Source organism: Pungitius pungitius, chromosome 4, assembly GCF_949316345.1.
Source record: "Pungitius pungitius chromosome 4, fPunPun2.1, whole genome shotgun sequence".
NCBI classification, from domain to species: domain Eukaryota; kingdom Metazoa; phylum Chordata; class Actinopteri; order Perciformes; family Gasterosteidae; genus Pungitius; species Pungitius pungitius.
This window is the reverse complement of record NC_084903.1, coordinates 22,768,691-22,794,809: the sequence shown is the minus strand read 5'-3', so window position 1 is coordinate 22,794,809 and position 26,119 is coordinate 22,768,691. Positions and strand designations below refer to the sequence as shown.

At 47.9% G+C, this 26,119-nt stretch overlaps 1 protein-coding gene across 1 annotated transcript in view; it reads right to left on the bottom strand.

Moving 5' to 3' along the window:
• Window positions 1–2,347: 2,347 nt before the first annotated feature.
• lrrc4cb (leucine rich repeat containing 4C, genome duplicate b) overlaps window positions 2,348–26,119 on the bottom strand; it is a 35,343-nt gene continuing 11,571 nt past the window's right edge. The window contains exon 2 of the mRNA XM_037449388.2: window positions 2,348–5,183. Within this exon, the coding sequence (XP_037305285.2) occupies window positions 3,261–5,156 (1,896 nt within the window). The 5' untranslated portion in view covers window positions 5,157–5,183 and the 3' untranslated portion in view covers window positions 2,348–3,260. The remainder of the gene's footprint in view (window positions 5,184–26,119) is intronic.

Here is a 26,119-nt window from a genome sequence, read left to right as displayed (position 1 = left end):
GCTCGGTAATCTGTCTTTGTTTGAATATTTTAGCACAAAGTTTTCATGTGCAAATGAGAAGAAACAAAAAGCAGCAAAAATGATGACGACTTCCCTGTCAATAACAAATTCTATGACATCGATTGGAAAAAAAGAATTGCAATTTTATTTGTATTCATGTACAGTATGAACTACAATCTCAGGTATCAATAATTGAACATCATCCTCAGAGAAATTAGTTGGACTCCTTACAAGCACAGTCTCTTGTTTTTTTTTCTTGTTTTTGTTTATCTTTTTTGTCTTTTTTTAACAATTGAAGCACATGTAAAATTATGATCTGAAGATCTTTTTTTTTTTTGCGTTATGTTTTTGAAAATATTTTTTTTTTCGTATAAATGTAACCATTTGATGATTATTCTCTCCAAAAAATGAGAGGGAATATTACCACATACAGTAATCCTCCCCATACATAGACAGTTGGCAGATAACACACGATAATTTGATCACCTTGGCTTGGCGGGGGGGCAGAGGGGGCGGGGGGGGGTTTGCACAAAAAAAATCAAGCTCACTCTGCTGGTATTTCAAGTCCAACATTCTGCGGGTCAGGCTTAATTTCATTCTGGCATTCAAATATCTCTCCACGTGGAGCCATCCGGCTCCAGCAAAAACCAATACAGATATATCCCCCATTCATTATGAATAGCTCACAACCCTCATCCCCATATATATATATATATATATATATAAAAAAAAAACAACCTTTTTTATTATTTTTTTTTCCACTGTAGCCAGCGTCAACATTGAATCATTAAGCCACCGAAAGCATTGAAAAGGATTTGAGCATCGAAAAAAGAAAACAGTGGAAAGGGAAAGAATGGTTCACCCCACGACGTGACCAATGGCTGCACTGCTTTCATCTTTCACACAGCTGAAAGGCTGAATGAAGGATGAATAGGTTTGTGTTTTTTTTGTTGTTTTTTTTCTCGCTTTCCTGCTCCACTTTCTCCACCTCACCACACATGACCCCTTGCCTTTTTTTCTTCTCTAAAATGCATAATTCACCTCCTCCACCATTCCTTCGTGGTATGGAAATCAAAAATACATTTGAGAGGCTGACTGATTACGGGGCAGCGTGATTTCTGTGTGAGCGGCGGTGCTTCGCCGGGCTCGTAGCTCTACGGTGAGCTGTTCCTCCTCACCGGGGTGGAAAATCAATAATGCAATGTTACATTTTTCACACCACGCGGCGATATTTCAATTCTCATCAAGTCCATTTGTAAATGCACACTCCGTCCAAGTCGATAAATCTGTCGCATTTGTGAAATCGACCAGTGGGGAGAAATTCAAAATGTGCTCGTTGCCGCAGAGACCAAAGCAAGAGGCATCTACCTCTTCTTACTTTCTGCACAGGGTCACTGTTTCCATGACGACAGTCTGATGGCTAGTTTTGCCTCCTTATTCCTTCCCCCCCCCCCCCTTCATATCTGTCATATATCTGTTTGAAGACCCCTCATGGCCATCGTGAGTCTGCCCCCCCCCCCCTCCACTCCCCTCCCCTCCACCCCTCCACCCACCGTTCTTCACTTTTCATCCCTTTTCACTATCCTTCCCTAAGCCCCCCCCCTCTTTGAAAGTCTAAATGAAAAAAAAAGAAAAGCCAAGCGTAAACAGACTACAGGAGAGACAATGTTCTGATGGTCTATAAATGATGCAACATCAAAGTGGGCACATTTTTCTCCGACAATGATGAGACCGAGCGAGGGTTGCTTTCCGATATCAAAGGCCTCTACCCCCCCCCCCCCCGCCCCCCCCTCCGGTTAGATGTTGGGCACAGGGAGAGCGGGAAAAGTGTCCCGCTGCTCCGTTATCAGCTTTCCTCTGTTCGTCTGCAAATGAACCGCTGATACAGATTAATGAGCCATAACCCGGCTCCTCTTTATTTTTGTTGCGGGTTCCCTCACTGACTGCGTTAGCCCCCCAGTCTGCGTCAGTCTGACAGGGTCACGGCACATTGCAAAGCAGCCTCATTTGCCTCTTTATCTCTGTAACAGATGGACCATCAGCGCCTGAGCTCGCGTGACCCCGGGGAGGAGGAGGGGGGGGGGGGGGGGCGAGGTAACGCGACACTGAGTGGACGTAGATCATTACTGGGTTAACATGCAGGCTACAGACTGCAGCCTTATGCTCCCCTTTCATTTCACCCGGGCAATATTCTGCTGCCGTGCGGCACACGCCGGCGGATAAAGCGAGACAAATGAGACACGGGCGAAGGGGGGGGAGGAGGGGGAGGAGGAGGGTGGGTGGGAGGGAGGGAGCCAGGTGACGGAGAGACAATCAAAAAAGAGAAACCAGAGGACACGGAGGGAAGGAGGAGAGGGTGGATGGGGGGGCGGGGGGGGGGGTGGGCGAGGCGCTCAGACAAGAGGAGAGAGGAGCAGTGGAGAAGAGAGGCAGGAAGTAACGGGGGTTTGACGCGTAAAGAGAAGCGGTGGGAAGGAGGGGGGAGGGAGCGGGAACCTAATCTTAATTAAAGTGAAGGACGTATGGCTGTTGTTTAGGAGCCGCGGGGGGAAATGCACAGTTACTAATTTGGCTGCTGTGCTCCTCAGGCATGCTGGCTTCACTGTGATATCATCCGGAGCCGTGTCATTAAAAGGACCCGTTTTGCATTGAGTGACAGCTTGAATATGAAGGCAACGAACATGACCCCATTCGGGGTTTTTGTCTCTCTTAAACCTCTGCCGAAATTGGACGTGGTATCCCGCAGCAGCAGGAGCGCTCGTAGACGCTTGTAGACGCCGAAGCAACCCACTTTCAACGAAACATATGATCGGGGTCAAATCATCAAGTATGACATCAGCGGCATTGCATCCGTTTTTGTTCAAGGCCAAATTGTGCCAAATTGTACGAGCTGCATTTGATAGATTACGCATTCAGATTTTGTAAACCATTCCTTCCCTTGTGCAGTATTACACACACACACGCACACAGAGGGAGAGAAAGAGAGAGAGAGAGAGAGAGAGAGAAATAAAATGAGCTAAAAAGCTATCACAAAAGTTTTTTCTTCATTTAGCCACTAGACGTACTTATAATAAATAATCTTTGTTTTTGTAAAGACACTCGTCAAAGTATCACATGTTGTCCCTTTGCCAAATGCTGATTCATCGCCATCACCTTTTGTCAAGTCAATGTAATTCAGACTCTCTTTTCACCTCCAGGTTTTGGTCCATCGTACTCCTGGTATGAAACTGCTGATACTGGATGCTTAGTCAAATTCTAGATCAGATCTGGGTCTCTTGTACATTGTCTTTTGAGCAGGCTTGAATCAGTAAAGGTTCCTGTGTGACCGAGCTGTGTATGGTGCCGAGCATAGGGCCGTGGTGGTAGGAGCTCTTGTAGGTGTTGTAGTGGTTGTAGTGCTCCAGGGGGGGCATCGACAGGTGCCTCTCCATGGCAGCGACACCTGCGAGCTCCTCTTCAACTGTTATGACCTCCATGGAGGAGGCGGGGCCATCGGGGTCCTGCTGGTTGTGCTGCTTCCTCATCTTGTAGAAAATGACCAGCAGGACGGCAGCCATGAGCGTGATGGCCACGAAGCAGCCGATGATGATCTTTGTGGTTTTCATCACCTCGTCCAGGCCGTTGTGGGCTCCGTCCCCGTCGAGGTCGAGGACCGGAATCGTGTAAGTCCGCTCCGTGGTCTTCGTCGAGACGGGAGTGCCTCTCGTCGTGGAGGACGACACCCAGCCGAACGGGGGAAGCGGCGTTTGGCTGTCATCCCCGGGGGTCTCAATGGTCTCCACGGTGACCGTGGTGAAGTAGGTCACCCCGCTGTTTTCCACGGAAGTGACATTAAGCACGGCAGAGGCAGAAATGTTGCCCGCCGTGTTGCTCACCATGCAGGTGTAAGTCCCGGTGTCCTGCATCGTGACGCTGGTAAAGTTCAGCGTCCCGTCGTTGAGGACGGACAGGCGCACCTTGTAAGCCCCGTGGGTCACCAGCGAGCCGTTTGGCGTCAGCCAGCTGATGGACGTCAGCGAGCTCGTGCGACACTTGAGCTCGGCGCCCATGCCCTCCGTCACGTTGAGGTCACTGGGTGGCTCCACGATGACGGGAATGTCGCACTGGAAGTAGCTGTGGTCCAGTTCCCCGATGTAGCGGCCTTTGAAGACCGCGGGGGAATGGCACCGGGCGCAGCAGCTGGTGTTGGCCGGCACCGTCTCCTTCAGCCACCAGCTGAGCCACAGGATATCACAGTTGCAGTTCCAGGGGTTGTGGTGGAGGTGGACCCGCTCCAAGCGGTGAAGCGGCGTGAAGAGGTCGTGTGGTAGAAAGGTGAGGTTGTTGTGAGCCAGGTTGAGCTCCACCATGGACTGGAGGTCGTCGAAGGAATTCCTCTCGATGGTCTGGACCTGGGCGTGCATCATCCACAGCTTCTGGAGGTTCACCAATCCTAAAAAGGAGCTGGGCTTCACAACGGACAGCTGGTTTCCAGACATCTCCAGCTCCTCCAGCCTCACCAGGGGCGAGATGTTGGGGATCTCCTTGAGGTTGCACATTCCCAGATTCAGGTATCGCAGGTTGCTCAAGTCCTTGAAGGCCCCCTCAGAAATGTAGGAGAGACGTTTGAGCTCACCTAGATCCAGCCTTCGGAGCGAGGGCACCCGGTTGAAGGCATAAGATGGAATGCTTTCAATGGGGTTGTTCCGTAGCCACAGTTCCTTCAGCTTGGACAAGTACTCAAATGCTCCATTTGGGATTGTCGTGAGCCGATTATCAAAGAGCTCCAAGGTGTTGAGGCTGGCCAGTCCATTGAAAGCGCCAATTTCAATGTTGCGAATGTGGTTTTTGCTCAACTGCAGGATCTCCAGATGTCGCAGGTGTTTGAAACTGTCCACCTTGATGACCTGGATGAGGTTGTCCTGGAGGTTCAGGTAGCGAGTGTTTGTGGAAATGCCATCCGGGACGTCGCGCAGGCTGCGGCGGGTGCATATGACTTTGCTGAACTGATTGCTGCACGAGCAGACGGAAGGACAGGTCTGAGCTCTCACCAGCCCGGCCACCACCAGGATCTGGAGGGCCAGGAGCAGCACAAAGAGGGGGTTGGACAGCGCCCCCTTCAGCCTACGACCTCTCATTGTCTGGCGCTGGAGGGAGGAGATCATTTTGTTCACCATTCATAGTTCATCTGCTGTTTGTGTTCTCTGCGGAAACAAGAAAAGAGAGGATTACGTTTAGTAAACCACACAAAGTAGGCAGAGAATGAACTGACAGAAAACCAACAAATACAAGATGCAACTCAAGCTCCCAAGCTCTGGGAAATTATAACAGGTGTTTTCTCCATTTCTTTTCCTGCACACGGTCCAAACAATTTCATCAAAATCAACTGATTAATAAATGATGGGAATATTAATTACTTTCAGTCGCAATCTAATTAAAATGCTAAAATGCTCATTGAATGTAGATCAATTAACAGCTTCAATTGCCATGCACTATGTAGAAAATAATTTGCTTTTCTGTTAGCACGCTGACACAGGATCGTCCCAGATTTACAGACTCCAGAGAAGCTGATGCATCTGCACTAACAACGAGAACTTTGAGCATTTACATCCATTTCTTGCAAGCCCATTACTCGTTGGGATCCTGAAATTGTTTAATACCCCAAAACCCAAGTCACAGAACAATTTAAAACATTGGCATTTCAGCACCATGAACGTGGCCCCCTCTATAAGGAAAATATGTCCATCCTAACAACCTGTAAAATGAATGAATGCAAAGAGGAAGCTGCTCTTCCCTGAGACAACTTGTTGTAAAACACCACATGACACGCAGCCATTGATGATTACATGCTACACAGTGACAAAACAATGGGGGTCATTTCTCTCCACTTTGACATTTTCCTGCAATGTGCTACATCCTTTTCATCCTCTGTAATTATTTATCTGTTAATCATATCCGGGGTTTACAAAAACAACTCTTTCATTGATTCATGATTAATGGATTTTTCTGGATTTGTCTTTACCATCCAAATCTTTGTCAGGACAAAATCTCACATGAACAGCATGATTGGTTGGTGGAGAGGCCTAACATTGCCTTTAAATAACTACATGCAGGATTTATCATTTCTCAAATCAAGTGACTGACAAGAAACTCGTTACTCGGTTATCTTAGATTAGATCAAATCAGATTAGATTAGTCCATTCAGCCTAAGTGTGCTCGGGACAAAAATAGAACCCAGACGTTCATGCGCAAACGGTACAGCATGTACCTACCACGGCAATGTTAACGCTGCCGCTGTCACCCCTTATTATCTCCTGCCCACGAGCGTGCTGAGCAACAAATAAATCAATACGCACCGCACCCCGAACATGCCGTGCATGCATGCATGCCCGGGTAAAATACAAAATGCGACAGCGTTGTGTCACGCCGCCCAAATTCAACGGCCCCTGGCCCTCACGTAAGAAGCATTCGGCCCTTCATCGCTTCATCTTCTCTTTCCCATCCAGCCACCAGCAGCATAAAGGGAAGCAGGTCTATCGTGACAGGTGCTTTCTAAACTGTAAGAATGGTTGAGCGAGGCGGAAATGTTCTCCGGTGCCGGTGCCTCAGAAAGGAGCCCTGCAATGTGGAACGTGTGTCCCTTTGGTTTTCTGTCCGTGTGGCCCAGCCAAGGCTGCCATGCCAAGCCGAGGTGTTGGGAGGCCCGAGTGTGTGTGTGTGTGTGTGTGAGGGGGGGGGATCGAATGACGCCTCCTCTCCCCGCTGGCAGGGGGGGCTCGTTTTGTCTGGCTGGAATTACAACAACTACGTGCTGCCACCTGAAAGAAACACAAAATGTCACACATGGCAAACAACGCACGCATTGGGGAATGTGAAGCCGTCAGTAACGCGTCTCTCGTGGCATTTCCGCCCGAGCGCTTTAAGACGAATAGAAAAGCCAGCGACGCGCTGCGCGTCGGAACAATCGCTCACTGGAATAATTGTAGCCTTGTGCGAATGAAACGTTCGATCTGAATACATTTAATCGGAACAGAATGCCTCATAAAATAAAGGGATTGCAGTGGGGAAGAAAAAAAACATTTTTTCTTTTTTTTTTTTTGCTTCAAAACATATTTCCTCCCTTTTGTCGGTGGAACAGTGAGTGGATTAATTCCATCTAGGCACACTCAACATGTATTCACAGCCTCTGAAAGCAGTGCTGCTTACATCTAAAATCCTGCCAGCAACATAAAAACACTCCCACCCTCACTTCCCCCCCTCCTCAGCGCACCAGCAGCCACTGGCATTATCTCCCGACACCACTGTGATTTGCCCAATCTGTTTGTTCCTAATGAGTTTGTTGGGGGGGGAAGTGTGTTGGGAGGGGGGGCAACTTGTGCCTCAATCAGGGCGCACGCGCCCAGCAAGGAGGCTTTTTTTAATGTGTGGAGTCTTTTCGGAGCACTCAAGGCCACAATTAAGGGTCCTGTCAAGAGTTGTGAAACCTGCGTTTTCACTCCAAACGGGCCGGGTGTGGTCGGCTCGCGGGTTCACCCTCGTATCGTTTTTTAACGCAAAATGACCGAATGTCTGCAAACCGCGAGAACTGAGGCGTCAGAGGAGAGGAGCCCCACCCCCCCACCCCCCCGTGGCTACAAGAAGAATGATGTTAACACCGCTCCACGCAAGTCAAACTGACGTAGATTGCGCATTTATGAGGATCAAACGTAAGAAGAAATGATGTTGCATTATTGAGCAACGTGCTTTGCAGGCACATCTTTCTTCTTTTTTTTGGGGATTTTGATGTTTGTCTTTGCTTGTTGGCATATTAAACATTTCCCCTCAGAGTTCTACTTGGGGGAATTTGGTCTGTTCTATGTACAAAAACATTATTCCCCCCCGCGCGACAAAAAAATGACAAATGTCCCAATTTGCATTTCTACAATCTGGAACAAGACTTCCGGAAAAATGCCAAATTGTTTAAGTGACATTGTTTATTATGCAACTTACTGATCAGTCATTTGCAATTGATCCAGTGGGTGTTGAACTGATGGGAAATGGGTAAAAAAAAAAGAAGAAAAAAAAAAGAAAATGAGGAAATGAAATGTGGCATGTCCCACGTTGTGAGGGAGACGGAAGCCCACGGCCACTTAGTGGGCTGTCCGTTAGACTGAGTGTCTTCCTGTTCATTCATTCACCACTTCATTCATTACATTTGCATACGTTCGCCGTTGTCCTCGTTTGTGCTGATCTGGGGTCTCTGAAAAAAGACACATGTGCAGAATTGCCCGACCCGGACCGGGGGTTGAGTGGATGTAAATGAGCAGCCTGAACGTCGTGGAAAAGGGGGGGCCACCTGTTTGTCTTCGGGCAAGGATTGAGGCTTAGCTCCACTCGCACGCCGTTTAAACCGCCACGTGTCTCGCGTCCAAGTCCTGCCCTCCTCCCCCCCTCAAAGGACTCCTCTCCGACAGCGTTTAGCGAGAGGAGAACGAGGAGACACATGGCCGGGCGACGTTAATGTGTCACCCGAGGGGTCGGACTCCCACTGAAATAACAACAAACTAATGTTTCAGCGGGCAGAAAAACCTCTCGCCGCGGCGAGGTGGTCGATGGCCGCAGCGAAGACGGAGTCAAAATCGTTTCCGTTTGAGGTGTTTACGTTGTGAATGAAGAATGAGACGATAATAGCCGATTTAGGCTAATGGTGATATATTGTTAGGCTAATTGAATGCATTTTGAATAGATTAGTCTCTCATTCAAATTGCAGTCAAACAGGATAATGTAATGATTATTGTTCATATGCCATTTATGTGGTACGTTTCTCAAAATCGCTTCAAAGTGAAGTAACATACAATGTATTAGTTAAAAAAATAGGTGGATACCTGGAAACTAATTACACACGACAGTCAGGGAAAATTTACTTTGAGATAAAAATGCATCTAATTCCTCCAAAGCACTAATGTGTATGTGGGAGTGGTTCTTGCGTAAGGACTAATGTGCCCGTGGGGCTCGATAACTCTCGTGCTCCTCGTTTTGAAATGTTAACACCTTCCAACATCTTCATTATTTGTCTACAAATCCCAGGAAGAGATCAAAAAAAAAAAAAAAAAACACGGCGAGTCCGTCCGTCCGTCGATACACGCCGACCCTCCTACTGGGGCCCGTGGCGCGCAGCCCGAAGCTTATTTGTTGCGATTGAAGAGCTAAATCTTTGGAAACGGGTCAGAAACGCAGACTTTTGTTCTGCTCCAAAGGGTCATTAGTCTCCTACAAAGGCTGGCAACGGTGTGCGCAGTCTTTCGGGACCAAGCGGATTAATAAGGGAGGAATTTCTGGCTGTGGATGAATACACATTTGGGGAGTCCGTGGAACTGACTCATGATGAGCACCAACGTTTGTTGCAATGGGGGAATATTTCCCTTTAGGAAGGAATGTACATATCTTTTTTTTTTGTTGTTTTTGGATTTAAGTGGAGATCTGTGGAAGAAAGGAATGAGATAAACCACACTTTGCTCACACAGAAAATACTTATTAGTAGAATAAATTCAATATTAGGTCTTTTTAGGGTGTTCATTGTATAAAACAAGCCCGAAACAAATATAGAAATCCGCCAGCATAATCTTTTTAAATGGCTTTTTGTCAACAAATTGATGAATTGATCTACATAAAATGAATATGCATCGACCGTATTCTCCTCGTTGATGAATCTTTGGAGTATTTCTTTCGAGCAAGAAGAGGATTTTATTTTTGTCTCTATCACATGTGATATTTAACTCAAAAACTTTGGATTATGGACTTTTAGGCAGAAAAAAAGACGCACGTTTGGATACATCACACTGGACACATAATGGTTGCAGATAAACAGACTAAGGAAACAATTGGTGGATAAATTGGCAATTAAAATGAATTTACACATCAAATGCAGTAAAAATTGCACAAACCATCACCATCCTGCACTAGATTTGGAATAATGCGGCTCTTTTCCGTAAAAAGCACCAGCTCCAAAGGTCGCCTGAATCCAGCCTCAGCCCTCCAATCAAAGCCACTCATCCAAAAATATCATTATGAACACAAACATTTCATCTACCAGAGAAGCAGGTAGTTCCAGTCATTTAAATTGTGTCAAATTTAAAAAAAAAAAAAAAAACCCTGTTGGGGAAAAAATGTTTTCTACGCACACTGTGATTTGGCTCCTCTGTGACCTCTTCCATTTACCATCGGAACAGGAACAGTTATCCCCATTTAGGGTATGTGTGCCTTTTCTGCTAAACACCTACTGCTCACCGCCGGGCTGCGATGGGGGGAGGAAACAGGGCAATTCTTCCCTTTCACGGCCTTGTCCTAAATGCGTTCTGTGTATCCGGCTGCTCCATTGAGGGCAATGGGGCGTTTGTTTACATTAAAAACACATTTTAGAAGAAGAAGCAGTTAGCCAATCAGTGATGGAAGTCACCGCGCTCTCTCGTTTTGATGAAGGGCGAGCGATGTCCCTCCAACAGGACCAGACCCTACCTCGGTCCATTCTCTCCTCAAAGAGACGTCTGACAGAAGGACTGGACGTGAAAACAACTGGCCCCAGATCAGCCGGACCTCTGGATCAGACAATAATAGTTATGGTAGCTATCATATTCTGAATATTCCGTGATGTACTGAGTTGTTTGAATAAGATGTCCTTATTATGTTAAACTGTTAAATATTTAACTGCAAAGTAATAATGTGTGTTTGATACCCTTTGTTGCATTGAATCATCCTTGGATGTTTACTATAACTGATTAGCTGGCCCTACCAAAAAAAAAATCCACAAGCCGCCACTGGCATTCTTATTTTTCTATATGCTAGTCTGTAATAAATACTTGATCACGAACAAGTTTAAGATACTTTTGATTCCTCCACTAATTGCCACCACAACCCCCGATGCTCCCCTCATTTTGTTTTTCAGATTTCTCGATTCCTGCCGGGGTGTAAGGAGAATTTAACAATCATCTCAAAAAATAACCCTCTCTAGCTTTAAGCTAACGAAGGAACTGTGTTTCCTTTTTCTTTCCGAGCTAAGAATTGTCTCACATTTATAAAGCTAAACGTGGCCCAGCATGACAAACGTTCTTTGACGATTTTCTTGCCATGACAGATTAATACGGCATAATTATTAAGATTAACCAAATCCAGTAATAATCGCACGAAAGAAAGACAACGCCAGCATCGCTGTAAGCCGCCAGAACAATCTACGCTCGGAGTCCGCGTGCAGCTTCATGTGTGACATTGGAGGGGTGGGGGCGGGGGGGCGGAGGGGGAGGGTTTCATGCTGCAGCCCGTCGCAGAGGCCACCTCCGCCGCTGCCTCGTTCTGACATGCAGACTGAAGAGCACTTCACTTCTCCTCCTCTGCTGCAGGTGGAGCAGAGGAGGAGGAGGAGGAGGAGGAAGAGGGAGGCGGGGGATACAAGACAATTCCCCCCCTCCCCCCCCCCCCTCCCCCCATCCTGGCCTCGGTGCGCTGAGTGCTGGTGTTAGGGAAATAAATCCAGCACGCTGTTGGGTGCTGCCGCTTATCAGCCGAACTCTATTCTTTTAACGGGGGGGAGGGGGGGGAAGCAGAAATAGCGGTGCCCTCCTGCACGAGTCTCAGAACAGCAAAACCGGTGTATTCCCTCAAACATTTTTCACTCTCTCTCGGGGTGGCGTTATCCAACAAGTATGAAAATATGAATACATATTTAAAGAGTTGTCGCCAGCTTGCTTGCAGCAGCCAATTTTAAACTGTGTCTGTAAGTAGGCTGAGCCCAGGCGGTTTTAGTCTACAGACCTTACAGATGCTTCGTATATATCGTGCTAAAATTGCATCCTGTCGATATACAGAATAGACATATATATATATATTACTGGTCTCATTTTGTGCGCATCCCTTTCCTTTGTCAAAAGAACTACAGGCCAGTGCTGCAGAGCACCGTGGTCGACACAAACAAGGAAGGTGCAACCCAGATTTCAGTGTTGTTAATTTCTTCATCTGTATAAACCCGATACGGTAGATTACTCCTCCGCCTATTGCCCCAAGAGGAATGCGAAAATCGTTATTTCAGCTCCGGATGGAACCAAGCATAAGTGACTTCTGTGCATTCAATCAGATGATTCTAAGTACAACTGACGGAAACCACAATATTTCATTTTCAAGGTAATGAAAGTAACAATCCGTCCTGACGAGAGTACCTGAGTACAACTATCTGCAGGCACAATATTTCATTTGTAGTGGATTCAAGGTAACGTCGTCCTGATTGTATGGGGGCTAAAATGCATGAAGTCTTCTTGAAAGATGGCCGCAGACATGAAATGGAGGGGGAAAAAAAAGGAGGGAAAACATAAGCAAGGTCATATTGGTGGGATATGCCGGAGTTTTTTGTCTCTCTCATCTCTGCGGAGATAAAGCGCTTTTCGAATGGATGGCTGCCAAGCAAGTGAGTGAGAGGTGGAATGCTAAGCTACGGGGCGCAGGATGCTATGGAGGCCGCAGCCACGCTCAAGACTTAATAAAGCTGACCAACCCCAAAAGTGTTTACTCAGCCCCCCAACCCTCCCCCCTCCTCACAGACAGTCCTTTTTCTCAGTCATTGTGGACAGGTCAATAGAAAAACGTAATTGGATTTTCTGAGCACTTTCACATAAAATCTCCGTTGGCTCCTTTTAATTTTAAAGCTACTCCGATTGATTATCTGACCCAAGGGAGGGAAAACATGAAAACCATAGCTCACTGATACATTGATTTGACCCGACAGAAAAAACCGCCCGCTGTGCCATAATATTCTAAACAATGACCCAAAAGAGGCTTAAAAGCTTCCCAGAAACGCAGCTTTAGCTCAAACTACTCAGAGTCACCCACCCATCCGGGTTTGCATCACCGGGTCCCGAGCTCAGCAGCAACCCGATGGACGCTCAGGCCACATGACGTGCTTGATGGGTTCAAAGCCCCCTTTTCGGTTATCAAGGTGTATGTTATTTGGCGCCGGTGTCAAACGCTTTGTAGCTTGGGAATTTCCACAACTTGGCAAGGACAGCAGACAACAGAGGAGACCAGACAACAATAAACAATAGTCTTGGCGGGTTTGATCAGCGAAGCGTCATCGTCTGTTCTTCATCTGCTTTGAAAATTAATTGTTAATGTGTTAAATGTGAACGAAATGTACGAACTATTTTGTTACGTACGACGTGTACAGCAGGCATATTAGTCCTGGATGTGATGTCAAAAGATGATTTTATACTGATTGTAAACTATGAGGCGAAAAAAAAGGCGGCGCGTTGACCCTCGGACGTGAACCTCCACCATTCCCTCGGGGGGGCCGCGCCGCATCCAGATGGCACAGTCGCATTATGGAAAATCATCACAATTTTCGATGATCAGGCTCATTTACTTCCCGTCCGCGATGGAGCGAGATTAAATTAAAAGAAAGGCAAAAATTGAGAGCAATCCAGCTGCCCTCTGGAATTACGGTCAGTCGGACAATCACGGTGAGAACAAAAACCTATAGACGCATTTCAATTTGCTATTAGGCAATATGCTACGCTATTTTGTCGGAAGAATGGTACAAAAGTAATTTGTTTTAAAATGAGTCTCTTGTTTTTGATGAGAAATGTAATATCGTCATCAGCCATCGTGGCCACGGAGCGGTGATTGCAGTTTAGCCCTTAAAAAGGCAGTTTAGGCTGCATTTCTGAAATGAAACACATTTCCAACTTTGTGGAAGAGACGGAAAAGCAAAAGCCTTTTTCATAAAACGCTTTTATGTAACTTCTGATCCCTCAAAAGGTACGGAACCATCTGTAAAGATTTAAATCAAAGACAATCATTAGCATGAGAGCAAGTGAAGAACCGGCGAGATTTGAAGCATGTAGAGTAGGAACCGCCTGTGTCAACCATGAATACTTGATCCACTGACATTTGGCGGATCTCTTTGGCGCTCTCTTGTGTTACTGCGTAAACAGTAGTCACGTCATCGGAAGCTCTGAGGCCCCCCCCACGTGCTACGTCGTGTGCTTTAATCTCAGGCGAGTAGGGAAAGGTTGCCTTCTTGTGCCAGAACTGGAAAGAGGGAGAGAGGCGCGACGGGGTAAAGAGGCACCTTTCAAGTGATGATTCAATTCCTATTCACGTACAACCCTGCGCTGCCTCCATTATGATAATTGCGCGGGCTAAATAATCAGCAGGGACCTCCATGTTTCCAACGCACTCTGCCAAGGCTGTGTCTGTTCTCTGCAACGGGATTAGGACGCGACGAGCCCCGGTTGGCGGACCGACTGCATGCAAGGGGGCGTGGGCGTGGGGGGGGGGGCGCCTCTCCGTATTGGTGTCACTTGATTGGTCACCAATCCGCTCCCTGCGTTCCTTCGAAGCAGATCCGCAGTGTTGTGGCTATATTGCATGTCCCTAATTAGCTTGTTTAGCTCTACACATGGAGACCTTTCCACTGCAGTAAGGAGTTCAACCAGGTGTGACGCATGTCTCCATATATGGACATGAACGGTTGAAGTGGGCGCGGCCTCCGATGGGATTCAGGAACCAGTGACGCGCCGCGCGGGAGCGAACAAACAGGCTCCATGTTGCATTTGTTCCCCCGGAACCCCTTTCCCCCCCGTGCTTATTAGAATTGTAAAGTAGTAGGAAATAAAATCATTTTCATGCATCAAGAAAACTCTTGTCATTGGAATCTTTCCTTGTGATTAACAAATTGGTGCCGAAACCCGGGACACAAGGATCCAGCCCATGAGGAATATGAGGAGAAGATTGACTTGGGGTTTAAAAAGGCGCTGCAGGGGAATGTTCAAATCCAAGTCATGGATCCAGCGGAATTCAAGCGACTGAGGATAAGGAGAAGACATGATAAAGCTGAATCGGAAAGAAGAGGATTTGGAAGATGAGATGACTGACTATAAGTGCGGGAAAACAAGAGTGAGCAGAACAGAAAGCCAGTCCCGGACAGAGTGAGCATGGATCTGGATCTGGGCCTAGAAGAGGTGAACCGAGTGAAAGAGGAGCACGGTGAAGCATGTTGTTGGCGAGTGGGGGGGGGGGGGGGGATCATTTGTTAATTGGTTACACAGGTTTAGACTAATGCTCGCGGGGGGGGGTGGTATCGCCGATCAGGACAGAGGGAAGCAGGTGGCAGCCGGCGGTTCGGGGAGGTCGGTGCACGCAGCCAGCAGCAGCGGTGGCACAATAACGAGCAGCACGGGCCCCCGTCAGCGGAACGGGCCACCGCGTTAACACTTTTTTTGTGCGACCGGTGAGGTGATACAATGTAGCAGCGGCACCCTTTTTGGGCTGAAAGATGAAGCATTGAACCGCATACGTTTTATGCCTCATCAGTGGAACTCTGGCTCACTCCACATGCGTTTAATAATATATTGAATGTGAATTCTCTCGGGTTCGGAGCCTTTTTTAGAAAAGTGTGCCGGGTAGTTGGGTTTCATGTATTTACATTTCCTTCATATCCAGGTACAAAAGCTCTTTTCGGTAGGAATCTGTGCAGTCGTTTCAGACGTCTCCCCCGTCCGCGGCGCACTGCAAATACCTCCACAAGGCCGGGGCGCCGTGAGTCATTGTTGCCGTCGGGGGGGGAGAAGACAACAGTGTCGCATTAAATAAAAAAAAGACCAACACAATAGCGATGCAGCTTCAATGGCCGTCTTGGCAGGTTGCCGCTCCCTGCAAAATGCCGAGTGCTGGCGGGGATTGGCCCGCTGAGGCGTCCCCCCCCTCCACCCCCACCCCCACCCTTCTGTTCAAAATCGACTGAATGGGAAAGAGTTTGGAGGCGGTCGTCCCGACGACAGACGGCGCCGTAACCTGCTGCCCACCGACCTGCCGCGGTGTGCCTGGTTAGGGGGGGTTGGAGGGGGGTCCTCCCCGTGGATTCCGCCCTGCAGCCATCCGTACATGAGAAGTCATTCACACGTCCCTAATAAGCGCGGCGCCGAGACGGAGTGGGCCGCGTGTGTCCCCCCCCCGCGGCGCCGGCGGCGTGCCGTCGGAACGGAGATTGGTGTCGACGAGGTATCGCGAAAGACTTTCACACATTTTTCTGAATCACACATTAGAAGTGTGAATCTGAATAATGTTTAGGACCCATTTGTGTTGTGTAATTACTGTACATCAAAAAGTGTCTCGCGAAAAAAGTAGGTGATGGTAAACCGGCTCGGTGAAGTTGTTGTGACGCGATGAGCAGTAACGAGAGATCTTGTTAAGCTAAGTTGTATTGTCATTGAACAGGTCATTGAACAGGTCATTGAACAGGTCCTTGAACAGGTCCTTGAACAGGTCCTTGAACAGGTGTAGCAAAGCCGAAAAGTGTGAATTATTGTGTGAAATATTAATATTCTGCTTTCTTTCTCTCCTAATTCAAAGTGAAACTTTAGTTTGTTGCCTTGCTTTGCTCGTTGGCTTGAGTGGGTTCTCGGCTCGACGGGTTCGAGCAGCAAAATTTAATGATGTGTTTATTTTGGAGAGACTTTTTTTTGGGGGGGGGGGGGGGGGATTACAGAAATGTCATTTTTTTGGCCTGAGCTGAGTGTGTACCCCTCACGGCTGGCGTTAACATGTTGGTGAGCAAAACTTTACACCCTTTTAAGTGGACCTCACTGGGGGGGGTGGATCGAGATGTCTCGCTGGGTGAATCCACCCTGAGGCCGGACTCACAGGGAGGGTTAAAAAGATGAAAGAGGAAAAGTAGTTTCTGTTCCTGGGCGTCACCGCTGGAACTCTTAAGTTCCTTATTAGTCAATATTCATTTGTAAAGTCTCCAAATACTCCGCTAAACTAAATTCTGTGTTGTCTGCATTCAAAATGGAGGCGAGGCATTCTTCCGTATTCTGATTCAAAGTTACTACGCGGCCGCTTCCTGACGAGCGATGCAGCAATTCAAAGGCGAATTCTTCGGATGGATTCGGGCGGCTACGCACAAACAAACCGAAAGGCTCCTCGCTGACTTCACTGAGAATAATGAGGGGAAAACAGCAGAACACAGTTCCCTTCACTCAGCAGGTGCACTCCAGTGTGTGAACTCGCCAGGGTGCTCCGCTGCAGAGACACGGACCAACTCGATATTTGGGGCGAATCCCAAAAAATTCACACAATTGTCATAGACAAACAAAGAAGTAGGTTCCTTTTATTTTCTACCACCTGCCAATTCACAAACGTCCTCTGACCCAAATGGAACTCGTGACCGACCTTTGGCGGGGAAACGAACACACACACACGTTAACATTAATCACATGATCACGTTTCGTCAATCGACACAGAACACAAACACCACAGTGTCGAGGATCATACCCCCAGTGCACCAGGCGTTCGTATCTCAGGGATTAAATGCAAGCTTAAACCCCTTCGCCCCCCAAATTGCCTGCATAAAGTGACAGGGGTGTGATACTTCAATCCCCCCCCCCCCCCCTGCAGTGAAATTTCTCTTTTCACTTGGCCCCCTCCAGGGAGGTCAGGGTTTCCGGGTCATCTTCATCTTCAGAGAGCCCCCCCCCCCCTCTTTCGGAGCTGGCGCTGGAGTCAGTGGGGAATCGCTGTCTTGCTCAAGGGCAGGGCAAGAACGCCGTTTGCATTACACGCTTGGGCCTGTGTGGCAACAACCGGAGGATCTTAAAGCTCTCTCCTACTTAAGAGCGTCTTCAAAAGAACTTCCCCGACATGAGGCGCGGAGCTTCTGGAAATCTTTTTTTTTATTTTTATTTGAAGTGGATATTAGGAGAGGGCCATTAGGCTGTCCTACTTTGAAAGGCAGTCTTTTCACCTCCATAAAAGAACAAAAAGAACAATCGCGTAGTTTCTCAGGAGCAGATCCCTGGCCTTGCGACCGTGTCGTATCATTATGGAGGCCACTGGTGCTAATTAATATCTCAGAACTCGCACGGTTGGGCGTCCCGAGCACGTCTCCACGCCGCCGTCCGACCGCCGTCAGCATAGCGGGACCCTGCGCACGCCGCTCGCGAAAGCGAGGCGTCAATCCCGCCGCGAGGATTCACTGTCTGGGAAAATTAAATTCCCTTCGACCAGATTACTATAATTATCCGCCTCGCGGTGAAGGGTGAACGGAGGATTAAGGTTTATTTAAAAATAAACCACCATCAAAATATATATTTGGACTCGATGAATGAAAGGTGCGGAGGAGACATTTTCTCAGCGGTGCCATTTGGATTTTTCTCTCTTCTCCCTCTTCCTCTTTTCTCTTCTTCTTTCTGTTAATCTGCTTTCGATAATTCAGCGGCCAATGCGTGACGCTCGCCGGGACGGCGTCTCAAAGTCAGTCACAAAATCGAAGCGGGGGGGGGGGGGGGGAATTGCAATTATTCAAGAGGCAGTCGACAGTTTCGTGAAAAGACAGACAGACAGACGCACGGCTTGAGAAACGGGTCTCTCGCTGAGGCTCGGGGTCACAAATCACCGCCGCCAGCCCGTGCCGGGTCGCCGGGCAGATCTCAGGTTTCTGATTCAGACGTGTCTCTTTTAGCTTTGGACCGCACGCTGATTTTTGGTACTGTCTCCTCCCTTGTCTTTCCCCTTCAGGTGCCAATCTGCCTGCACCTGGGTGCCCGAAGAGAGCAGGCCAATCACCTGAGGGGGGGGGGGGGGGGGGGGGGGTGTTAAAAGGAAGATTGAAGAGTTCTGCAGGGGGGAAGGTGTTCCTGCACGCACTGACACAACGAGAAGTGCAGGTTTGTGGTGAGAGACTGAGGACAGTAGGTACGTTTGGGGTACCCTGTACATGTGTGCATTGCCCTCTGTATTTTGGTGGATGTTTTTTAGAGCAGTAAGGGAAGCCATTTTTGTTTGTTTCTTTCCCAGAGGTAGTTAGCCAGGCCTAATTTTGTTATCTTGATTTCTATTTGTTTGGCACAACTGTCCCAATCGCTCCCACTTAATGGAACCTTTGTTTATTTTGCTACCCTGTGTGAACAAACCTTGTTTAAGCCCGTTACTCCTATGCTTTGACTGCCCTGCGTTCGTCTCCCTCGCCACCGAGACAACTCCCCCCCCCCCCAAACGGGGGACGCAACGCGGATGGCGACGACCCTTTTTTCACGCGGCATCGACCGCGTCTTCTCCTCTCGCAGACCCTGCCGCCTGAACCACCCGAGCTGTGGTCGCGCGGGGCAACGCGTCCGGTCAGTCTGCCCGGCGCCGGCGGCTGATTGATTGCGTGTGGCCAGCGCTGACAGCGTACAGTAGGTAGTCCGTCTTGTTTTGCCTTCATTATTTGTGCGCGGAGGGAACCCTCAGCTGGCATGCTAATAAGCTGTTTAGGATTGGTGTTGTGCCAGAATTTGCACACTCCCCCCCCCCCCCCCCCATCAAAATGTGCCTCCCTGTTGGTTTGCCCTTGCATGTCCTTTCTGTGTGCTGTTTGTTTGTAACATTTCCCCATCTCGTTATCACACAGGACAAGTAGAAGAATGTCCTATGTACCAGAATGTGTTGCATGATCTCAGTGTGCGTCAATGGGCCACTTTCCTTCAGTTAAATTCAATCAAATGTTGTCATTTAAAAAAAAGGTTCAAGTGAATTTAATCCATGAAGACAATTACAAAAAAAACCTTGATAACTTGTGCATGCAACCACGTGTTGATATACAGAACTCTGCTGCCCAGCGTGCTGATGAATATAGTGATTGTACAGGAAATTGAAATTAAGTCATTTTATCTTTTGACATTAGTCTCACCTTGTGAATCGCTTTGCGTCTGTTTAATGGTCGTACTACGGCTCTCTGGTCTGGACCTCGTGTTCCACTACATGATACCAGGTTAACATTTCCCCGTGTCGCCTCTACACGTTTGACACCGTTTTTTAAAATTTAATCACAGTTTGCCTACGGCGACGCTGTCCTGCTGGCTGTTGTTCCTCTGTGGAAGCTTGTTATTTTCCCATCATGCAAGCGGTCTGCGTGACCCCCCCCCAAAGCCGCGTGTTTGTATTTGCTCACAAATGTGCAATTTGCACGGCCAATTATTTAATGTTTTTAGGAAAAGTATGTACTTGCTTTATGGCCAGAGGTTATGTCGGTCAGCTGTTAAATCAAGCGCACGGCTTCCCCCCCCCATAAAATGCATAAAAAAAACAAGGTGTAACTTTTTGTAGGATACCGCCCGACCTCAGAGACGTTCACCTTGGTGGTGCTGATTTGGACTAGTTGGATGTCTGACGGTTCATTTGAGCAAGATTACTGTTTAAAAAAACTAAACTCCAACCTCCAACCATTTTCTGCATGACTTGTTGCGCTCGTGCCTTTTGGGGGCTGCAGACTATCCCATCATGCACTGGGGGGCGAACCACCATTTGGCAGTGCTAACACGTTATAGGCAGACCAACCACAGTCGCACCAACGCAGCCTTTGCTTCCTGCAACCTGCACGTCTCAGTGCTGCGGGAAGAAAAGCGGAGCACAAATGGCTGCAGACGTGGGGGATGTGATCCGTTTCTACATTTATAAACATCTGCACTCCATGGAATGTATGACGACATGCACGCTAAGCACATAGATCACATTGTCTTTCCCGGTCTCACTCTGCATGTCTGCACCTTAATCCCCCCGGCTTTTTCACTCTCTTTTCCTCGAAGCACCTACCCCCCCCCCTCCCCTCTCTCCCCTGAGAACCACTATCTGTCTCCGTTCTATCCGGGAGACTCGGTCTCATTCTCTACTCTCATCACTAAATAATTCCTTACAGAGGGAAAATCTAATCAAATCTGAATGAGTGTGAAAAAAAAAAAGCAGAGGTGGGAAGAAATTGTGTGTGTGATTCAGACTTGGGGGGGGGGTTGAAAAAAGACGGAATCCGAAAAGCAACTTCGGCGGGGTGAGAGAATCGCAAGTGCATTAGCAGTCAGAGCACTTAGTGTGAGGAATCCATTCATTATTCATTAGCTAATTCACCATGTATAGTAATTAAAATCAGGGCCCGCTCCAAAATGGAAAGAACTGTGATATGTTGCTTTTTCCATGTACACTATCAAGAGGTCTGTTCTTCAGCTCCTTGCCACCCTGTGGATAACGAGCCATTACCCATAAATCCCACAGTACGTGTGAGGAAAGTCTGACGCATGTTAAAGCGCACATGCGTGCACAATAATTATGCAATGGGGATATCTTTGAACTGTTTGGTTGAATTTCTTATACATAGATCCATGTGCATCCAAATGCATTACGTCTAGCCACATCTAATTTCATAGCAATCTGATACAGGGCGAGCTGACGATCTCACTGTTCAGTCTGGGGGGAGGGGAGGGGGAGGGGGGGTTGTTTTGAGCTATATTTGAACAACAAAGTTTAGTGTTCCGGCCTCGTTCTGACAAGGGTTGGAGTGAAAATAATCCTACAGCATGTGTGCCGAGTGTGATGTCCTTGTTTCTTCTAACCGATAGACTAATTGTCTCTGGCAGATGGCTCAGATCAATGGACATGACCTCCAGCTTCTTCTTTTTTTTTAGGGGGCGGAGTCAAAACTCTTCCTCTGTGTTGCTTGTGTGGGAAGCACATATTACTCACGCGCCCCATCTTTTAAAACGAGACCAACGGTGTACGAGAATCGACCCGCACTCCTCCCAGAATACAGATGTGCAAGAAGCCCCCTAAAGGAACTGCAATCGTATATATATGCTAATCCCTCCTTTTAATCACCTTTTAATACAAGGGCGGTACACAGTGAAGAAAATAACGAGTTTGGATCACATCCAAGCCCCAAAGTAACAAACATGGATCCATATTTTGCTGTCTATTGACATTTTCTACCACACATTAGTGCTCCGACATACTGTATATCCAGGTCATGAAAACTTTAACATCTGCTGCGCGAGCACTCGTTGGCTCGTCGAAAAGGAAAACTCGATGCTCCGGCGTTTCTTTGAGCAGCAAACGGCGGCGTTTTTCGAGGGGAAAATCAAAAAAAAAAAAAAAAAGCCACGTGACTGAACCGACGGGAAATAAGAACGGCCACCTGGTGACATTCAAATCCGAGAAGATGTGAGGGAAGGGACACGTGGAAACGACCTGGGATCAACTCGCAGAGAGGAGAAGCACGACCAGGATGAAGGGGGCAGTGATGAGCAGACGCGCCAAAACGCAGCCTCGCCGCGTTTAGACACGGGAGGTGTCTCACAACAGCGGGAGGCTGCTTTGTGGGAGGAAGAGCGTTCCCTCGTCTGCCTCTCCTTCCACCCCCCCCCCACCCCCCCACGCCCCGTTAAGCGTCGATAACAAACCAGCCGCTCCTGTAGGATCGAGTGATGCTAGGTCTGTGCACGGCGGCGTTGTGCTATTACAGTGATGTCAGGTGTCACATCTTCTCCCGTCTCAACCCCCCCCGTCCCTCCCGTCCCCCCCCCTGCCACCCCCCCAGAACACTCCACTCTGACTCGGCCGCGTTTGGGTCACAGCGGTCTTCGGTGGCGCTAAATAGAAGATGCAGCGACTGTGACCTTGCAAAGCAGATTGGATGATGGCGGCGTGTGTGAGCCGGAGCGTCGTGATCTTGTATCTGATGGCGTGGTAGAAGAGAAGGTCAAGACAAAACCAAACTGGGGGGGGGGAGGGAGGGAGGGAGGAGGCGGGGAGGCTGTTACCGAAAAAATGATACTGCATTTTCCTTCAGAAGAAATACACGAATATCGCTTTTCAATGTCTTTCTGTTGCTCTACATGTTTCAATGCCTTTTGTCAGAGAAATACCCATAATGCAACAGGTTCATGTGAGCATGGTCAAGAACTGCTTTGGGACCTTCAAAGTATTTAATAGAAATAAATTATTCAGCTATGGGTAGATTCACTGGATACACCGAGGAACTGATTTATGAGAAAACAAAACGTTTTGTACTTGGATTTGAACCAATTGAATTTCATTTGAATGTGATGTATGATCTTAGCGTCCACAAAGGAACGCGATGAATAGAGTCATGCGATCTCTCGTGTCACTTTTAAGATAGATTTCTAGGAGCCACGGGTGGCTCCCCGTTTTAAGGCGCACTAAAGTCACAGCTGTTCTTCTACTCTCTGAAACACAAAGACGTTCAGCTTAGGACCACAAGACAAATGGAGGAACTCAATCCACACATTTGAGTAGCTGAAAAGTGATTATTGTGTTCCTATAAAAAAAAAAATTAGCAGTATTTCAACTCCAGTTTGCCCATTTCAACTAAAACCCCTGAACAAAGAGCTCTATCTCAAAGGCTTTTACGCAGCAGGGACATGGGGAATATAGAGCTGAGATGAGGAAAGGCTTTCAGGTGTCATCGTTAGTTCTCTGATTCCTACATTATTTACATTTTTGTAGAGCGGATTTTCTAAACCAGAAGAACTCGCCCCACAAAAACGAGGGAGAATGAATGATTGATCAAATCGGACTCCAGTCACCGTCCTGTTTTGTAGCAGCTCATGTTACATATTCACAAACGCTTTTATCCCTCACATCCCTTTTTATTCAGAGTGAATTATTCCTTACAATTAACATATCCCGGTCTCGTGTCACGATATTTAAGTGGATGAAAGCGCCCTGGCGGATGAGTGAACGGGAGACAGAGGCGAAGCGACAGATGTTGGCTGAAGTCACCGTTGCTCCTCTCTCTCTCTCTCTCTCTCTCTCTCTCTCTCTCTCTCTCTCTCTCTCTCTCTCCTCCGCCCTGGTGTAAAAGTGGGTGTTCATCCCGTGAATACAGATGGCATTACACAAGCAATCCTCTAAACGGCTGAGACGCGCTCACATGCTGCTGTCTGGGATGGATGGCCTGCGTCTATCTGCAGCGCCGTTTTTGGGGGGGAAGGGGGGTTGGGGGAAAGCCAAACCACTCGGTTAATCTCCAAAAGGCGGCAGCCTCGGTTTCGGAGACATTTCATATTAGCGCCTCACTTCGCTCCTCTGGGAAAATGACTTACAGGTTTTTTTGGGGTCTATTTAAAAAAAAAAAAAAATTGTGATGTCCGCGAGGTTATGTAAAGGCGGGAGAATCAATGCGTGATGGAAAATGTTGCTTGAATGCGCAATCATCTTGTCAAAATTGAATCACAGAGTGCGGCGCCTCCTCTGCGGTCCCCCCCCCCCCCCCCCTCGCGCCTCCGCGGTGGATTGGCCTGAACCTGGGATAATTAACCTTGAACGCCGTAGGGGGAAGTAAAGGGATAGAGACCGCACCATTTCCAATAATTAAATTATCCCTCATGTTGCACATCTTCAAGTCGACCGCCGCACCCTCTGCCTCCGTTTGGACCTTTGTTGTGATGCTTTACGTGCAGGAAAAAGGGGGGACTCGCGTGTTCCTGTGATTCAAAACTAGCGGCATCGCGCGCAGGGCCCGAAAAGACCCCCCCCCCCCCCCCCCCCCTCTCGGGACTGTATACTGTCGTGGGGACGTGAGGCCCCACTGCGTCAGGTCCCAAGTCGTGCTTCGTGGTGATTTATTCTGTTTATTTGTTTATTCACCGGGGGCTGCGCACATTAATCAACGTTTCAGTTTCCGCCTCAAACGTAGAGTAGGCGAGGGAGGGGGGGGGACTTTTCATCTGTGGACGTTGCAAGCCAGATATGATCACTACAATGCTCCAATAAACACTGTTTTACAATACGATGCAATTCAATGAAGTAAACAAATAGCCGTGGATCACAGGTAGCGGTGAGGGCCTTTAAAGCTGGGCCTGAACTTAAGTCGAGTTAAGGGGGGGGGGTCAGATGTTCTTCTTTAAGGGGAAAAACAGCTCTTCTAAATTAGGGCTTTGCTTAACCCACCTATTACTTTTGGGGTCAATTTGACCCCATTCGATGTTTAACGTTTCTAAATAGATAACTAACATCATTTCTTTTGCTTCAAATTTTATTCCTAATTTAATGGGTTTTCAATGTCCTGTACACATCGGTGTTCTTCGGCGTCAATTTGACCCCAACGTTAAAAGGTGTTAGTAAATTTGAAGGCAACAGGAGGTTTAATCTGTTAATCATCGGCATCCCTGCTTGACGTGTTAAACCAGATGGATGTTGGTTCGAGACCAGATGCTATATTTACGGATGATTTTTTTTTTCTTACCGCAAAATCCCTTTAACATCCATGTCGTTCAACTAACATGATCACACACTCTCAATTCTTACTTGCAGGGTATTGCACACGCCGGTCAGGGGGCAGATTAAGCGGTCTACCGCACATTACCGAGGCCTCGTGTTGGCGGGGGCCAGTTGATAATCTGAGCCCCTGGAAGGGTTGGCCAGGTGTTGCTTGTACCGATAGCCCTTTCCCTGGTGAGCGTTTCACAGGCGCGTGGAGCGACGGGGGGAGCCCAGTGAGTGGAATTCACCCGGGTCGGGCTCAATAATCAGGGGGCGCAAGGGTGGGGGTGGGGGGGTGGGGGGGGGAGAGTTTTTCACGTCCACGTCTGAGTTAGGCAGAGAGCCGCCAATCACCCGCTAAACAACCTACTTGACAAAGCACTTGTCTCGAGGTAATGCCTATTGATCAGCGGGAGCGAGGCAAAAAAAACAACAAAAAAAAACTGTGTGCCACGCTGGCACCGATCCACTCGGAGGAAAACAAACCATTATAGGAAAACAACACGGAAACATCCGTAGAGGTGGCTGTGTGAGGTGAGTGTGCACCCAGCTGACATTCCCGTCGTACCATCGGGGTAATTGCTTCCTGTTGAGCAGGTCTGGGAATTAGCCTCTTGAAGAATTGAAGAGATGTGCGTAATTATGTGAGGTACAAGCAAGAAAGATTTCCACTTCAGCTGAGTAATTATATTTAGTACCGTCACAGCATAATGTCGACTGGCCGCTATTTAATATTGTGCCATTATGCTCACCAGGATTTTCCGATGTGTTTTGTCAATAACCAGAACCAATCTATTTAACTCATCACTAAGTCATTGGATTGCGATGGTGACCTTCAGTTTAGGGATCAACCGTGGACGAGATGAGACCCACTGTGGTGCGAAACACTCTGATCACCTAATGCGCCAATAAATCCAAACCCATTACAGTAATTGACCGGCCACCCTGTGATCACAAACAATACTGCACTGTCTCATTTGGATAATGTAAATGAAGTGCTTTTAAGATTTGACTTTGTCCAAAGGTAATTTCCAGCAACCCCGAGCCGCCCGTATTTGTCACGGCTGACTGTGAATATTCTGTTGTCATC